We start from the raw sequence: 19,632 nt of genomic DNA on the forward strand, positions 1-19,632 counted from the left end.
CAAACATTTTAAACATTTTCGAGCGTGTTTCTGACATTATGCATAAGATACGTATCTATTAGCCGAGTTTTCACATTTTTGGTTCGATCGCATGCGGGAAACTGGAAAAACGAAAAAGCTTTTAGAAAGCTCCACTATATTTTAATATTGTCATACCCGATGGAGTCATTTATATTTAAATGAACTTTCTGCGTCTCTCGAAATCGAAATATTATCCAAATGCGGTACGATACCTAAACTAATTACGAACAGATGATGTTACAAGATGTTTCGTTACTTACGTAATAGGCTTGGGAAAAATATACATACAAGCGACTGCAGAATTGACCGCAAAGTAGGACGTTGTCCGACCGTGACTGCAGGTGCATTCGACACGCCGCACAGCCACGGTGACGGCACCGGCACTGGTGACGGCCGGCAACGCATCACAACCATACTCCACGCTAATTACCTCCGCCTGAAACACACCACTAAGCTCTCAAATACCTTGTTCTCTTTGCAAACCCTAATGTGAATGTAAACGACATTGACAAGGGTCCCTAAAATATGTAACATGTGACCTTTTATGAGACAAATGTACGTACTTTTTTTAAGGTTACCCTCGCCTGCCAGATGGACCTTACATAAAGTCGACCGCAAAAAGGACCTGAGGCATTTAAAGAATTCACGTAGAAACGGATTCCACTGCAAACGTTAAATTCATAGCGCTCCAAGTACCGTACTTCAAAAGGCTCAAACGGAACCCCTTTCAGGACCGTTCGTGGCCATCTTTCTTTCTGACATTCGGATATTCTAAAAAAGTCTCTCTTTGAGAATTCTATTGATTTTCGCTTGCATTTTTATTGTTTCTGTTGCAAAAATAGCTTACACAATGTTAGGTTCACGAGGCGGATTCGAAATAAATGACTTAATCAAGATAACGCGCGTGAAGCAATTCGGATCGTATAAAATATTCATGTATCTTTTTACTGTTTGAATACTGGAGAGATAGGCTTTGATTAAATGTAAATCAGATATGTACCGTAGCCACAGTATTAGGTGGCATTGTACCTACAGCTAAATTGGTTTCTCAATTAATTCGACGACAAAGCAAATAGATGCCAGTGCCTATAGCTCAAGCAAGATATTACATTACAGTATTCATACTCATATTGTTACGGACATCGATTCTCTGAACCGAGTCAAGTTTTGCGGATATTTGTATCAACTGACGAATATTCTTGTTCGTAGTCTGATATCAATTTACTAAGTAATCAATATTGGTAAGCTTGTAAAACATGTGTCGTAACCGATGTTACTTCGTGTGAATTCGAAGTTGATGTTGTTGCAACCCCATTAGATTGATTGGCATGAGTATTACTTCAAGTTTATTCCGTCGAAGTATGATCATAACCCCTAATGGGATCCATTATCTATGAGCGTGCTCTAGGAATAAGAATGTTTGTGGTTTGATCAACTTCATAATCTAAAAATAGATAATATCTTAAAAGAATGCAAAAAGTAACTCCAAAAGCGGCAAAATTATTCTTTCGCTGTATGAAGCCTCCTTGCTTTACGGCGTATGCCTTTTAAGGCGAAATACAAATATTCCGTATTCTTAAACAAATGTTCTTTGCATTGGCTTTGTATGATTTAATGTGTTGTCTGGGTTTTACGTTCGTCGTACATGTCTTGTTTAATGTTCTCTTTTACTGCACCTGCTCTACAATGTAATTTATGTTGCAGTGTTCTATAGAAGCGAAAGCGAAATTATAAGTGCCGCTGAGCCATCTGATGTCCTGTTTTTAGAAAATGAACTTTAGATGCAGCAGAAGTTGTTTAAAATGAATAAGATAGTCCAAAATGTAAAGTTATTTGCGTTGTAATCCTTGATATCAGTATTTTTGGAAAAACATGCCAATAATATCTCTTTTAAAAATATGAAAAACACGTCATTAAGAAGAGATACGTAATGGGATGAACAGTAACTGTAAATGCGTATACTAAGGCTCATAGAAAAATACATTCGATGAAAAAATACCGTCTATAATGAAATAAATTTGTTAAATTGTACAGTCCAATGGGATCTAGAGATCAAGCCACAGCTCAGGTATCCGGATATCTACCGCTAAATTGAATCGGAAGCTTAACGCGACTTAAACGAGACTGTAAACCGTTTGAACCAATTTGAGCGATCGAAAGCAACCAAACTTCACTTAGCCCTTAATTCATTCATCAACAAACTTACGTCTTCTTGACCTTTGGAAATACTGATTTTGATATCTTATTATATTAAGTAACAAAGACATTCAGATATTTTTTTCGAAAAATTGATTATTTATCAATTTTTGTCAGTTTATAAATGTCCGTTGTACCTACATAAGAAGCAATTTATGATATTAACGTTTGCGTTCTATTTTAATTGAAAGATAAGAAAAACAAATAATTTGATTATATACAGACGAAAAAGCGGCACGGAAAAAGCAGTTATTATTATTTGGGGTCACCCGGCGTAATGGCAGAATTAAGAATTTATAAAAGAATCCTCCCTTAACTCCTAGGATTAAGCGAATAACATCGTTTTAAATAACAACTTTAATGGTGCTTTTCGTTATTGGGTTTCGTAATTGTTTGTTTACGTTTCTTTTATTTTATAGAGCTGATATAATTGAGTAGATTATGAGTTGCTGTATCGATATTTTTTGAGGCCAAAAAAACTTTTATATTGTTTGTTAGTCTTTGAAAACGCATAATTCAAATTAAGCAACAACGTTCAGACAGTTCAGAGACGAAATAATTGAGAATTTTTCTTTTTTTTTCTCAAATAAGATTTTTGTTCCCTTTGTTTGTTTATATGCTGATGAGGGCAATTGTCGTTCTAAGAAGCTTTCCATTATTATGAAAATGTAATTACTTGCGGTGGGCCCCGTACAAATGATCAAATTTAAATTAACTCTCATTAACTCTCTCTGTGCTTTGCTTTAATTTGAGCATTTTCATTACTGCAGGCTGTGTTACTAACGACGAAGATATAATTAGTTTTATTACCCACCTTAAGGACATTAAGGTTTTGCTGGTACACGTTGTAATTTGAAGCTAGATTTTAACGTGGCAGTAAATAAATTCAAAGGACAAAAAATATATAACTATAAAAAAGTCGGAATATTAAAGCCCTTTAATCTCCTCACTGATACAAGTGTCGTAACCTTCAAACGACAATAACACAGATGAACAATAGACATTGAAAAGTACAATTACCATGACAATATTGAACCCTCGTGTATTGTGTGCACATCTCTTGTATATGCATGTGCAGTCATGTCGAAATTATACCTTGTGCCTAAATCGGTCCCTCGTCAGATATGACATGAAACGAACCGCAGGAAACGGTTTTACGACAGTGCTGCAGTGGTGACACAGCGTGAAGCAATCGCGACTAAGAGCACTTGTTGCATTTGATAATTTATAATAAGACATATAGAAATAGAGTAGATTAGATTGGGCATTCCAAATTTTAAACATAACTTTTTTTAGACATTAATGTTTCTTTGCATAAGTTCGTGCGTTACTCATTCTTAAACTTAGTTGTGGAGGCTAGAAAATTAAGTGTTTTACAATAGTAACGATGATTGTTTTATGGTCAATAAGTGAATGAGCAAGACTCTGGAAAGAAAAGTTGTTGCCCTTGATGTTAATTTTGAAATACGTTAGAATGGATAATATAAGTTTTAAATTGTTTTATCTTCAAATCCAATCGACATAACCTCAATGCAAAGAAGATTATTATCTCGTAATGTTTACAAAATATGTGTATCTGATATTTTTTTTCTTATTATTCCAGTTTTTGATGCATCCGGCCAGTACACACCCAACGTGTTATTCGGCAACGAGTATTGGCTGGGGTCCCTGAACGCGTGCAAAGATCTGCAGCTCAAGGAGTACTACACCAACACACCGCCCTTCGAAACGACCTTCTATGTAGCCAAGATCAACCTCACCGTCGACAATGAACATCTGCCACAAGTAAGTAATCAGAAGTATGGAAGAACGACGCACAGCAAACGCAAAGCAAAAGGTAGCCTTATAGGCAAGTAGAATGAAAAGCCAAATAGTAATTTTGAAACGACACTTGTAATAGATACTTTTACAAGTGTCTATTCTAAAATATAGCTACTTATTCTCCAATTTTAATTAAGTCAAACGTATCATAACATTGTCAGGCAAAACCCCGTATCGTATAACCACTAAGAAGCGACGGGAATTGATCGCCACGCAACGATTTTCAGCAAAATAAACGTTAAAATTGAGTTTACAGCTCGGATATCCGATGAACGTAGAAAATTGGGCGTATAATTCCCGCAAATATATATTTTGACGTCAAAGTGAAAATGTTTGCCTACGTCACGAGTGAGGTTGTTTCTCAACAGCTATCTGTCGAGGAATCTTTGCTTTCTATTATACGTGTAAGTTATGCTAATAGCCAATAATGTGAAGTTCGAACTTTCCCTCAATGACTCAACGCCGACGTTTGTTCATTTTTGTTGCGTTATTTCTGTTGACCTCAAGGGTAATAGACACTCACTTATTATGATTGACTTATTATTAGCATGCATTTATTGTACTCAGAGTTTTTATTGTTTGGCCAATGAAAGGGACTTGGCTTAGAGAGTTAATTATAGATGAAATTTTCATTATATAAGTACCTTTTTACTTTAGATGCTCAGTTCGATATAAGGCGTAAAAAGCTTAACTATAAAAACAACCCTCAACACAAAGCAAACATAGTAAAATAATCATAAAAAGCCTACAAAATTTGCCGTAACCCAAATACTAGCAATTTTGATCCGCTCGTATAATTAGGTGTAGGTTGGTATGTACAAACGAAAGATAAATATCACGTAACAACTCGCTTCGGGCTGTCTAGTGCGTATCCTTGCGTCAGCAAGTTTAATATAAAAGTTTTAGAAGCTTGCGGCACAAGTTCTAACCTATTACGTCGATAGAGTCTACTTAATTTGTTATGTTCTTATACGTTCCCGGCAACCGCTTGTGGAATAAAACCCTTGGCTAGAAAAAAAACCAAGAGATATAAAACAATTGTCTTTAACTAGTGTTGCAAGGCTGAAACAAGGTTTTAATGAAAAAAAGTCTAGTGTGTAAGGTTAGGTTGCTCAACCCAATATTTATTCTGTTTGTGCTCTTGGCCACTCATAAATTATTGAATTTAGAACGTTACAAATTTCTTTTAAAAACTGTATTGTAATTTTGCAGTTTTTATTTTGGCGGGAAATCGTTTGTTAATAATTAATGAATTTAATTCGTTTATATTTGCCGTTTACAAAACTGAATAAAAATTCACTTGCAAGCCAATAAAATTATGCAGTTGTCGGATTTTGCCGAGATTTGTTAATCAAGGTAAGAATGTGTTGTTTATATTAGAGCCCGTAAAAACATAACACAGGATTTATTGGTTTAAAAAAAACTATTATAAATAATATAATAACGGATTACTCACGCGTATTTATAGCGACAGCCCGACTAGTTTCGGACCCAACCGAAGTCTTTAATAATATAATGAGCTCACGCGGCGGCAAGGTTGCGACTTGCGAGTCGTATGTCAACGGATCACCCAGTCCAAATAATTATAATATTCATACTTAGTGATAAATTTTAATGACAGTCTCAGTAAGGTTGGTTTAGATATGTTTATGGAAACATCAGAGTTAACAGTTGGCCATTAGTGTAAAAAATCCTGTTATATACTTTGCCCCCGCTTTTTATTTTTAATATAAGAGCCCAAAAGATGTACCTAAGTTATTTATGGAGGCTTATCAAATGAACCGGGTTTCATGGTTCCCATAATTTGTAGGTTAAATATATTTTTTTCGTTCGGTTTATTTTATCTTTCAGTAAATGAAGGTAACTTCCCTAAAAGCCATAATATGAATTTATATGACCGTCATAAACGTACATTCGATGGATAATGTACTCACGTAAAAAGGTGCTCATTTTAATAAAACCTTTGCTCGGTGGAAGAATACCTAGTGGTCTATAGGTATCAGCGAGAGATAGCAGTCAATTACATTTAAGGTATTTTTCTTTCCTTTGATTACGTACATTCTTTTTTACTGCATCGTTTCCCAGTAGTAATATCGGAACATTTTACCTACCTATTGCAATCCGTTTTGTTTCGCAATATTCTTAAACACTTTTTAGAATAAAATACGTGTAATCAAAATAAGCCATAAATTTACACGTGTACAAAAATCAATATCAAAACGAAAATGAATTATTAATTTGGTACAAATATTATAGCCTGTTCTAAATGTAACCTATTGTAACAAATTGTTGTTCGTAATTATTTTAATTGGATTAAACGTTGCTCAATTAACGTTGTATCGTTGCCAGGAATTTTAGAAGCAATATCATGTGGCATTGTGTCAAAACTTCGGATAGGTCGATTAAATAATTATGATGAAATAATCAAATTATTAACGCTTAGCCAATATTCATAAGAAAAAGAATAATGGTCATATTTCACTTATTACTCTGTTAAGACTTGAAGACTTTACTACTCAAGCAGGGTTCCTAAAGCAAGATTTATATGCCAGCTAAATGCGGCTAGGTATTCATAATTGCTTATCATTTTAAATAAACAGACCTATTAGGCGATTTTCATTTAAAGCTAAGTTGAACTTGCAATAATAAATAACAAATTCACACTTACACTTCCTACCTATAAACTAATAACGTAACAGTTGGTAGCTCTGTTTATTGCTCAACAAACAAAGTAAGAAGAGATAGAAAAAGTTTAGTTTACCGAGGATAGATTAATGATGGTCAGAAAGTTTGCACCCCTCGGGAGGTGTGAGACGAGGATGAATCAACATTTATGAACGGGATATGGAACTTGGACACGTGACGTATTGCATTAACACACGGCCATAAATACAAGCTTTGTGATTTGATTATGACTGTAAAATTATGCACTGAAAGTAGAGCAGGGAATTTCTGTCTCTTAATAAGTATAACTGAATGCGAATTCGTATTGACTTACCTTGATATTTGTCTATATTTTAGTTTTAATAAAGCAATAAATTTATAATGGTAATAAGGTATTAGATACCATTATTCATACGTTGCCTCTAGGCAATCACATTGGCCAACGGTAGTGATAATGTCAGCTACAAATTGTAGGTCTACGTTGCGGTGACTAGCATGATCGTCTAATGTCAGAGCATTAAATAATGAGTGCTAATGAATGAGTGGTAGTCTCTTTATAGGTATGTATCAGCGGAAACTGAAATAATATGAGCAGTTTTATTTAATAGTGTTCATGTTAGACAAGCCATGTTGATATTCTAATTGGCCATCCAATGTATGCTCCTAGTCAGATAAATATTGTTAACCATTTTACACAAATTTCAAACATTAGTATCCTATGCTGAAATAAATACTGAAAGGCATTATTTATTTAAAGCACGTTATCCAAAACGGTTTATCACAAATTCACGAACGGAACTCAAAAGCTTTTTAACTTCGTAATGTAAAAGTTGTACGTATGTTTTTCGTCAATTTATTAAGCAAGCAGGTGAAAGAGCGGGTACGCTTAAAAATAAATCCGAAGCATTTGTATAAGTAATGCGTTAAAGAATACGGAAAGCGATGGGAATCGTCAGCTGTCGTAAAGCTCCAAGTGTTCCTGAACACACATCGACGAGAGCATTCGTCACGCCGACTAACATTCAATTACGAGCTCATGCTTATGTAAAGGTCAGTCGGTGATATCTGCCCGCCTAATGAATGGACTGCATTGAGAAATGATTTATAGCCTCTCACATGGACTGTCACACTTTTTTATGAATGCCTTAAAAGCAGTCCTCGGCTGGTTAATGTGCTTTTTGTTATGACGATGCATTTAAGAATTAAGTATTTTAACGAATTTTCGCAACTCCTTGATATCGTTAATGATAATTTGGAAACAAAGTACGCACTTACGATTTCATTACTGATGCCTGTGAGCAGCAAACTAAACGTAATTATATATATTCTTTCTTTATAGAGTAGATTGATGCTGGTCGGTGAATGCGTGCCGGCCACTTGCGATGCCAACGCAATCACTACACTGCTTGGAGCTGCCGAGAAATACGCTGCAGCTCAAGCATCGAACGTTGGACTGTTTGCCTCTTTCTCCACCGTCAACGTGCGACCTGTGCCTGGCAGTTACGACCTCTTTGCGGACCCTAAGCTGCAGATACTTGGGTATGTTTATTTATAAGTATTGTGGTAAATGGGTAAATGCACAGACCCCGTATTTGCTAAGTACCCTTTCTGAAAATAATATTCGCTCGCCAGCGAAGATTTCTTACAAACGTGACTTAATCGTGGTAAAAACGACATTGTTTCAGAACTAAGTAGTTTATTACAAAACTACAGGTTTGGGCTAATAGACCGAGCTTTATTGCAGAGTGTGTTAATCGATTATCACTTAAAGATGGTTTTTGCTTAGCGGCTGTAATGATTGTCACACTGTCTCTTTCTTGTCTCATTGGCCTTGAGTGGATGGTTTCAACAGATATCCTTAACCACACGTATCGTTAGTTAAAAGCATTATTGAAGTAAACGTGGTTAGCCTTGAAGTGGTGCGTTGGTACAATAAAATCCTAAGTGGATTCTCTTGACACGCAAACTAACGCGTGCACTAAAGGTTTCATCGAATTTAATCGAATTTGCGCGGTAAAGCTTAATCGTCTAGCTAAGTTTTCATTGTTGTCGCTAAAAATAATAGCAAATAACGCTCGTATTGTCTTAGAGTTATTGTTAATTTTTTAAGTGACCTCCACTTATATACTATATATAGGGTACAATAGTATATTTATTAGACTATCTAGAGTATCTAGCACAAAAAGAAGTGCAATGCATTCACGAAATGCAATTCTATCTCAACGCACCCAAAATAGGTACTAATGTAACTTTTTAAAAATTTCATCACTCGTTTATCATCACAAAAACATTGTGAGGAAACCTGGATTCGAAACATGTCATTCTCAAATCATCTATCTGCTTCGAGCTAAACCGGTGTTCAATGCTCAATTATCTATTTTATGACCGACGTCTGTAGGCACTAGGCTGGTATTGTACCTATATATTTATAATATATGCATTTAGGCTAATTTATATTTTAATTTACCATCGAATGGTGTGTAATCATATTATATTAAATTAGTAGTAATTATAAGTATAAATATAAATTTACAGATACGTTTTATACCTTACCAAATAAGCAGACGCAGTAATTATAAGATTGTAGGTCATTGGCTTAGTCTTAATACAATTAATTCATGCTTGAAGGCAAGAGACTGCGCGTATTTATATTAATATAAGACCTAAACCTACTAATCAAAATTCATCATGACCACAAAAACAGACCATAATTTATGAATATGCACTAATTAATAATCTTTTAAATCTCAAGGCAGTAGAAACCTGCAACTTAGTCTTGACCTATACTTACTTAGACTTTAGAGGTAATTGGAGATTGTCAAACATCGATTGTAACTCAAATTCAATACTAAGCATAGTATTCTAGTCTAAAATGTTGAGTTACGGGCAAATCTGTAACCATTTTTCAAGTCAGCACGTTTTAGTTTTCGATGTTATTGCGCACACTAGTCGTAAAACGTTTAAACAGAAATGAAAGACATTGTCTAATATATGACGAGACGAAGATTTATCGTCTATTCGAAGGTGACTTTCAGATTTTAAAACAGGCTACTCGTTTCGTACACTCATGCATTTTCGACATAAATAGAACATACATATGATTCCATAGAACATACATACATATAATTCCATCTGAAAACAAGCAGATGTAGTGGCATAATAACGTCGTATTCAAGAATGCTAACAACTAAAGCCCTTTTTAAACTGGTTGCGCTGCGGCCTACACTCATATTTTCAGCTTTTAATTCTTCGTGTAAACGCGAGGCTGGCAACGAATTTGGAACAAAAAGCCACGCGAAAGTGTGAGTTTGCCAAAATACTAGTTGTTAAACAAGGTTCTGAACGTATGCCAAGAATCTCGTTAAAGGCTCTTTCGGTAGTCGCTATGCTCTCGTTATGATAACAAGTGTTTGGAAGTGGTGTACAGACCTATAACTCAAAATAGTGTTTCAATTTACTGAAAATTACTTCGAATTTCGTGTTTAATGTGGCCACCAGCGAGAGGTGTAATTAACGTAGCATTAACTTCTACCTGTTACCTACCATTACAGTAATAATGTCATGTTTAGATCTTAGCAAAAACATTTTCTTTACACCAATCTTTATGTTTATTTTCTGTTTCTTCAGGTCCGTGGTTATTGTGGTGGCAATCCTGATGTTCTTCGCGTCTTTGTACGAGGGCTACCTGGAGCGCAAGTACCGGCTGGCGCAGGAGGCAGACCTCGAAGCACACGACGACAACAACCATAAGTTACCTGTAGGTACTTTCGTTTATGTTACTGGAGTTTTGTATTATGGCTAAAACTGTTATGTCGTACTGAAAATAAATGTATTCCTACTTTTTGCCATTATAGGTGAAAACCAGGGGCAAAAGGTAGGTTGGACACGTTATATTCGGAATAAACTTGAAGAACATGAACTTATAAAACAAGAATTAAAAACTAATTATAACTTCGTAATTGGCACGAGATCTAAACATTATAATGTTCCCCGAAGATATTTTTTTGTATCAAACACATCGTGAAATTAAGCACGGCATGAAATAACTGGTGAATCCCATCCAAAGAGGCCAAAAGCTCCCATGTTTGTTATAAAACGAGCCGTTTTGTACACCTACATTAATTTGATATAAAGCCAAATAGCAAACATGACCGATCGCACTGAGTGGTCAACATGACGGTGAGGGGACATTTATTATTAAACCAAAAGGTTCAATTCCCAACCGAAAAACTCTTACCAACTTTTGAACGGGAATTATATTTTATTGCGTCTTTTATAATGTGCTTTCCCGAAAGCTGAATATAAGAGGGCCCATATCAAGTCAGTGCCCGCGGGCTGATATAAAACGATCCCTTTTTGCGAAGATTTCTTAAATGGATATGGCTCGAATAAAATTGATTTCAGATGTGAGTATTTTCGATATATCTGGAATCTACTTTATCAGGAATTTACAAGTACAATAAAAGAGACAACTATCAAACTGATTTTTACTGATGATTACTTTTACATATATTCGTGTCATCCACGAATGCCTGACCTGAGTCTAGGTGTCTGCATGTAACTTGAATATTTGTGAAACCCCTCGACACATGAATTTAATTCCTTTGACCCGTTCAATTGCCTATTTCCAAAGGAGAAATACTATAATGTTTATTAAGTACTGTTTGTAAATAAGCTTCAGAAAGACAAAGTCAAGCTGTAGAGTTCTTTTTAACCTATGTCCTGACACCCAATTAAATTATTGTCAATAAATCCTGAATGTTCGATGAAGATTACTTGTGATTCAATTATTAAAAAAAGCTCTTGATACTTTGTTTTATTCGCCAAAAAATCAATGGTCTCATCAATCATACGTATATGATCGTTCGTAGCGCTAAAATCATCGAGCCAATTTACTGGCGTATCGCTACTACTGACTGGTTCAACATCGCTTTTGTACGATTCAATTTTTGTACCGTTTTATTTGTCAATGCATACAGTATGAGTATACAGTGCATCTCACTGTCTGCCAGTGTCACTAGAATAAATGTTTGCTTAAAATCTCGTACCACAATTGAAACTAAACAGGTCGTTTTTTATTGAACTTTAGTTGCTGAACTAAACATAAAGATTTCGTTTAACGGGTGGATATGGATGTTTGTGAAGATCATTACGTGTGGTCACGCGATAAGCAATACTAGATTAAAAATAAAAGTGTTACCTCGTGTTGACTGTACCACTAAAGTTCACCAAGCGTGAGAAAAACAAACATGTACTCTATTTTATAACCATTTTCTATACCATTTAGTGGGTATAAAACGCGTCCATCAAAATTGTGTTTACCCACTGTTTTAAAGCTAAACAATAGCGTAACCAAAATCAAAATCAAAATCAAAAGTTTTTTTATTTCAAGTAGGCCGTTTTCCAGGCACTTTCAAAACGTTAAGGTGATGACTCTAGTTGCGCACTTAACGATCAGACTAACGCTTAAATAGCTTTTTATTGGTTGAGTTAGTGTTTATTTTAGGAGCAATTAGTATTTTATGGGCACCTTTAATTATTCCCTTCAAAATGTGGGATTTGAGGCCATTCTAATTAATTTAATTGAATCGTACATAATCACAATCGGACATACGGTTTCTGAACGCCGAAATTAACAGATTAAAATTTGATTACTTCTGAAACAACTATAACTATAATATCACGAGCCACGCATACTTACGTTTTAATGACTCTGGCAGCTATCAATATTATTGTTAATATCGGGTATCTCATTTTCCCTATGCTACTAAATATGTGAATGGGGTTGGATGCCCATCTATTGTTCAAAGCTAATGAACAGTTCTGACGTAACGATATTTGCAGGCTAACAATGTGGCACAGGCTGATGGGAAGCCGGCGAACACAGACAATGGGGAAAGAGACCTTCGGCGGGAAACTTGCGGTGAGTACCTAATGCGATGTGGGGGGCATTCATTCACTACTAATACACTGTTGCTAATGCATATTTTATGTGCCGCCATGAATACGAACATTTACACAACAATGCCCATTCTCAAACATTATAAGCCGAGTTATGAAGTCTCGCATAATTTTCTAAACTCAAATTACGAGTCTGATGGAAAATAAAACCCTCATTTTAATTGCGGACGGACAAAAAATATAATGAAGGAAGATAGGTTCTCCAAATTTATATGTTTTCTTTCAGTTAATGAGTCCAGATATTAAGAGCTTTTGTTAGAAAACCGTTTTCAACAGATAATTATGAACTTAAAGAACTACGTTTTTGGGAAATTTTCCAAGAATATATGTATTTAAGATCTTAACAAAACTTTCTACTTTGCTTGAAAATAAAAATGTGCCAATCTATGATTCTCTAAATGAACTTTCTTCAAAGCCGACGATTAAGAAGTTTGGGTAAATTGGAGATCATAACGTCTTATACCTTATACAAAAGCACAGTCGCATAACTTTACAGCCAAAGCTAAAATTTCAACAATGGGCCTCACATTTGTTCTGCTATAATTGTTCGTAAGACAGGTAGATCCTAAATTAATATCGTAAACGTGTGCACGCCGTTGATAAGCTAGATATGAGAGTAATGAATTCTGATCCCTCAGGTACAGAAAGGCGCTTCAGTTATTATCGCTAGTCTAATACATTAAACATAATAATAATTTCCGCGGATTGGGAATAAGGGAGTTTACATTCAGCGATTTAACGAGAATTTAGTTTATTAAAATTATAGATACGTGTAACTATAATGCGATAGTTGCCATTAATATTAAGTGCCGTTAATGTTACAGATAGTACTAAGTTAAGCTAATGGCATATACATATATATGTTAGTTTATCTCGATAAGACTAAGTTACGGCACTGACATTAATTAGACGGACGGCCATTCCTCAGGGGCTATTATTACTAACATTACCACGTTATTATTTCGCAAAGGGTTCGCAAAACTTGCCTGAGTAAATGACATCGATATATTAGCACTATTTTGGTGTTGTTTATATATGAGAAAAAAGAAATACAACATAATAAACTATAATTACATCTTCTTAGAGCTTGTTACACGTTATCGAATAAAACATTGTCTTTCTGAAATAATATTATCCAATTTAGCTTCTATCTATTGTTTGTGCCAACGATTTCCAATAAATATCTGACTTCACACAGGAAACAGGAATCAAAGCATCTTCCTTTGTTCTAAGAAAACGTAGTACAAGAATATTGCAGTCGGAAACTTGTACCTAGAAGTTTGTTTTATTTCAATTGTGAGTTTTGTTCAGGTGTATGGTCGGAGGTACTGTTATCGTTCTCCATCCTGTCGAACGGTCGTAAGATCCTGAGCACGGACCCTCCCAACGACGGAGCCCTGACTTGTCTCCACGGAATGAGGTACGTTTATTTTATTACACAACTTTCTCCATCCCTCTACATGAATGGAACTAGTCCCAATCATTTTGTTTTATGTTTGCCTCTCAATCGAAATCTGTCCTGAATAAACTCTTGGAAAAAGTGCCCGTTGATCTAAGGTACTTGTGCTAACAATCCATTGAAGATTAAACTATATCTTTAGTCTCTTTTTGTCAACTTTGTGGTAATTGGTTTTCTTTCAGAGGACGCGTATTAAATATTATGTTAATAACTTAATTGAATACAAAGTGGTAGAGAAACTGCAGTGCTTGCAGTCCTACTTGGAAAGGCTAATCACAACTTTTAATAAAGTTTAACGTTCATTGCAGGGTTATTAAGGACTTTAACTCTGAGTTAATCTAACTTTACAAATTAGTTCCATTTTAACGGTCAATATTTGAGTTTCTATTTCAGGCTTATAGCCGTTTATAGCAGATGAACCGCAAAGTCCATACCATAAAATAAAACTAGCTTTAGCTTTAACTTACCGTCGAGAGAATTGATTTATTCATTACATAACGAGAGGATTCATCAAAATCAACAAGATCTATCGAATACATTAACGTCTTAATTAAAATTTTTATTTCATTGAAACGAGCGTTTCTAATTTAAGTTCCTTATATTTTGCGGTTATAAATTGATTTATTAACTGTGCTTAAAATCATCCACATATATTACTTTTAACTATGATATAACAATCAATTGTTGTTGTTGTGTATATTATTTTAACATTCAACATTACTCAAGCATTTAACTAAGAGGTCGATGACATCTAACTTATTTTGATGCTTAAGCAAAGTCTAGCTTTTTAATTTTACAGTACCAAGTGAGATCGGTCTGTTAGCTTGTATTTTAATAGTTTGGCCCATAGAAAATTATAATACTAAGAAATTCGAGCCAAGAACTTAAAGAAAACTATAAGTGAATTATAGAAATTTTAAACTTCAAATTGAAAAGTGCCTCTTTAATATTTATTAGAAATCGAAGCATAAGATTTTAATTTGTCTAAACTACAACTGTTAAAATTGATCGATCACAGGTTAAGCTACACGTGGTTTGGTCTGTCCGAAGGTGACCATTTATGACATAACGAGTCCCTCCTTTTTTCGGAAGGCACGTTAAATTGTGGGTCCTGAATGTTATTTACACATCTTTGACCGTCGTTACGGGTAGTCAGGAGCTAGAAAGTGTAACAACCAGACTATCGTATTGCGCAGGTAACTGGATTGAGGAGGTCAGATAGGTAGTCACTTCTTGTAAAACACTTGTACTTAGCTGCATCTGTTTAGCCTAGAAGCCGACCTCAACATGGTTGGGTAAAGGCTAGGATGATGATTTAATGCTTTTCAGATTCTACTATTTGAATGTTACAGGTTTATGTCAGTAATCTGGGTGATAATGGTGCACACATACCTGACCATCTTCTACGTGGCGGACAATAAGACGATGCGCGTCATCACCGAGCGGAACTTCTGGTACCAGTCCGTCGGCAACGCGTCCTACTGCGTCGATACCTTCTTTGTTATCAGGTCAGTTTGATAACACTCTAGCTATTGCTCACGGCTTCACCTGAATAGATGTCATGTCAGGAACACAAAGATAAATACAGTCACCTAAAATATTTTTTAATAGTAGTCATTTAGGCAACCTAAATATCATACAAATATATTTTCATCTTATAGTAAATTGTAATCAAATCAAGATAGTTTAAATATTATCCACAAAGTCAACAAGCGTACATAGTGTGGCTAACAAGCCGATAATTTTAAGAATAGAGTACTAGGTAGGTACTAACGCTCTATTTAATAGACCAATAATATAACATTATGTATCTTTAGCCGCTTTCGTGACACTTTACTCCAAACACTATAAAGTCTTTAAATAAGTGGTATTTGAGCCTCAGTGTATCGAGTTCTGATTCTCATAGTTTTGTGAATTATTCTCTAGAAACAAAGAAGTACAAAAATGAACCTTATTTCTCTAATAAGAAGGTGTTAATACAAGGAGTACAACAATACAGAGTGTGGTCTTCAAAGGAGGCCCATCGAAACATTCTAGTGACAAGAATTTAATTAAGTATTTATAGTTACCGGGTGCGCCGGGCGCCTTACAATCGATATTTTAACGTCGCTTGGGAAGGAATCTGTGTTAACAGAGCATATCACCAAGAATGTTGAACATATAGTTCTGATTATTTAGTAAAGAAATATATTTTGTGCTTCAACAAATCTACATTATTAATAGAAAACTCTGGTCATCCAATTTGACTGAAAAACGTGTTAAGTACGTGTTCTAATTTTAAAACAAAACTATCATAAAAATCATTCCAAATAACGAGTAGCTATGCTATAACATAATGTTTATGTTTACAATATATTTGGACACACTGCTTGCATTTAATTTCAACATTCACGCAACAATCAAATCTAGGTTTATTTCGTGTATACAGTGTTAATTGCCAAACTAGCCTTGATACAAAATGTATAAGAGAGTGGACGTACTCAAATATTCATATTTTTTTATAATATAGTTAGCGTTATGATGATTTAATAAGCATAACTAGCACATTACATAAATACTTTATTATATAACTGCTTATATTACAACTTGCAAATCTTTGCGTTTATTACCTAGTTAAACTTGACTTATGACTTTTTAAATCGAAGAAAGAAACGCATTGATGACAATTCTTTTCGGCGCGTGTAGTTGATTTCATGCCATTACATACAGTGACTCTGACATGAGCATTAAGACCAGGTTTCCTCAACGAAATGTCTTAGATTAATCGAAGTCAGGTTGATACTTGAAAGATGCTTGAACGAAAACTTTTCGCTTGTCTGCAGAAAGTTCTCGTTCAGTTTCAAGTATAAGACGGTGTAGCTACCTAGTTTGAAGTTACTTTCTGTAATTATTTTATTTAACTTAAAGATTTAAAATGTTTCAAATGCTTAACTAGACGTTTTTTTTAAAAGCAACAATATTTAGTTACTTGGAAAAGGAGGCTTCTTAACCCAAGATTCGATTACTGATGAAGTTAAAACCGACATTTCAGATTTAATTAACTGCCGAATTTAATGTAGGTAATATTGAACTGATTCAATATTAATTCAATGGACTTTCAGGAATCAAATCATCAAATACATTAACGAAACCCGGGCACGAGATCGCTAATCTCAGTATAATCTCGCGGCTGTAACGGGACACCGCATAGCTGTTAGCTTAATTCCACTTATCGATATTAATTAATTATAACGTAGAAGTAAATATTACATTAGAGAAGTTTCCTCTGACGGAGCCTCGACAATGGAACCCTTCTCTACTTTGATGTCCATCAGACTGTTTGACCGTCAAATTCAATTACAGCGTTGGACTGAAACTGTATTTATTGATTCACCAGTTCTGAAAATCCGCGCCCATCAATTTTAATTCTCATACAACTGTTCTACATTCCTGTTTTGGAGATAGCTTCACTAGTTTTTTACGTGAACACGAACATTTTTTTGTTTCTGTGTCGACAAAAAATTGTCATGACGTGCATGACACACCAATTTTTATTATTCTTTTCGTCTGGCTAGTTAAAACAAAAGACAAAAACGAACAATAGTTACAATGTATTCATATCATGTATTGATTATTAATCTATTTTTACATTGACATCGTAAACATCGGAATCCATTAATAATCTCGTTGCTACAATCTTAACTTGAACCAAACAATTTTCTCCCTTGTCATTCTCAAATATTTGAATGCTGTATACAGCGTTAAGATTCGGACTTTTGATGTTATATTCAAATCAGATAAATGAAATATTCTGTTGAATTCAATAAGTTTCTTAATAAATCATTGTTATTTTCGTAAGGATAACAACAGGGCTTTCACTTAAGAACCCAACTTATTTATGTATTTATCTTTGATCTTTTGAATTAAAACTTTTATATCGTTCCAGTGGTATACTCGTCACAATTCTGTTTTTGAGGACCGAAGACAAAAAAGCCAAGAAACTGGAACAGCAAGACAAACAGGATATCAACAAGAACCTTAACGGCTTCAGTAACTCAGCGCTTTCTATCTCCGTGATAAGCCAGCAATCGTTCAAGGAAGATTTACTAGATAAGCCTAAAACTAGCTTTTACTCTGCTAAGGAGCTGCTAGCGATGGTCAAGTCTTTCTTTTTATTAGTTTCTTACCGTTTAGTGAGATTAACGCCGGCGTACGGGTTCGTCATAGGGTTGAATGAAATAGCGTTACGGTATACTCACGATCGCTCGGTGTTCGAGCCGGCGATCTTCGACCACATCACCTGCGATAAGTACTGGTGGCGCAACCTCCTCTACATCAACAACTTGTTCCCTCAGCGTGAGATGTGCATGGTCTGGTCCTGGTACATGGCCAACGACACGCAGTTCTACGTCGTAGGGATCATACTCCTACTTATATCTGTCAAGTAAGTAAATATATTAAATTATTCACTGCCAGACAAGTTCCTTCCTAGCGCGGCAGTAGGTCGGAAGAGAATATTGCCCTAATTAACATAGTTGACAAAGTTATTAATGCCCGTAGAGCTGTTACTGAACAAAAGAAGGTCGTCCTTTCAGTCTAGTTACGGTTAATAATAGACCGTGGAACACCTGCAAGAATATAAAGAAAAGGTATTTCAAAGTTATGCAGTAAAATCGTGCCTCAACAAAACCAAGGGTAATAATGTTATGTAGATTTGTTCTGGATGCTAACTAAGTAAATTTTCTGGTGTAAAATGACCGAAATCTTTCTCCTTTTTTCCCGAGACACACTTTATAAACTGGAAAAGTTTGTTTACTCAATTCTTACAAGTTTGCGGAACTATTAAGCCAATATATGTTATGAATTCGTTTGCAGAACTCTCGAAAATGTCCTAACGTAAATACACTTTATTTAACAGTCTGCTTATTCTAGGCCAACTTTGTTATTGTATATTCATGACTCCCGGAATAGAAGTATGGGTGTATAACATTATCTGTTTTATTCGCAGGCACCCGAAATGTGCGATGATATCGCTCGGGTTGCTAATGGTGAGCTCGTGGACGACCACCATCTACATATCAGTGTGGCATCAATACAAGGCGAGGATACAGGAGCCCTTCGAAATGTTTGATCCGCTGTACGATAAGCCGTGGTCGAGGATCGGACCCTATTTAGTCGGTAAGAGGATTTCACGTTTTAATACCAAAGCTAACTAAGTGTGTGTGGACCACATACATAACGTAACCTTCAAAGAAATTAGTTTCAGCTCGTCGATCTTAACTTCGTCCAAATTATTATGAATAGCCCGCTAATGATTGATGAGTGTTGTTTCAAAGCAAGAAGAAATAACTAATTGACCAAGCCCCGAACCTCAACAAAGTTACGCATGTTGAGTGGTCTAGCAAGCTCCGGATTTTATTATAAATTATGTATCTGGGAAGCTTTCAGTACTGCTAAATCGAATCAACCTCTGGATCAATTTAAATTGGATAAATTATAAAGAGCAGGCAAGATCAGATGACTGGCCACTT

The 19,632-nt window shown here is 35.2% G+C and overlaps 1 protein-coding gene across 1 annotated transcript in view; it reads left to right on the plus strand.

Annotated features, from left to right (window-relative positions):
- Positions 1 to 19,632, plus strand: part of LOC113492564 (nose resistant to fluoxetine protein 6-like) — a 66,615-nt gene that overhangs the window by 39,128 nt on the left and 7,855 nt on the right. The window contains exons 3-10 of the mRNA XM_026870067.1: positions 3,821 to 4,002; positions 8,042 to 8,241; positions 10,330 to 10,459; positions 12,547 to 12,625; positions 13,975 to 14,083; positions 15,475 to 15,630; positions 18,048 to 18,545; positions 19,110 to 19,279. Of these exons, the coding sequence (XP_026725868.1) occupies positions 3,821 to 4,002; positions 8,042 to 8,241; positions 10,330 to 10,459; positions 12,547 to 12,625; positions 13,975 to 14,083; positions 15,475 to 15,630; positions 18,048 to 18,545; positions 19,110 to 19,279 (1,524 nt within the window). The remainder of the gene's footprint in view (positions 1 to 3,820; positions 4,003 to 8,041; positions 8,242 to 10,329; positions 10,460 to 12,546; positions 12,626 to 13,974; positions 14,084 to 15,474; positions 15,631 to 18,047; positions 18,546 to 19,109; positions 19,280 to 19,632) is intronic.

This window comes from Trichoplusia ni, chromosome 4 (assembly GCF_003590095.1).
Source record: "Trichoplusia ni isolate ovarian cell line Hi5 chromosome 4, tn1, whole genome shotgun sequence".
Classification (NCBI taxonomy): domain Eukaryota; kingdom Metazoa; phylum Arthropoda; class Insecta; order Lepidoptera; family Noctuidae; genus Trichoplusia; species Trichoplusia ni.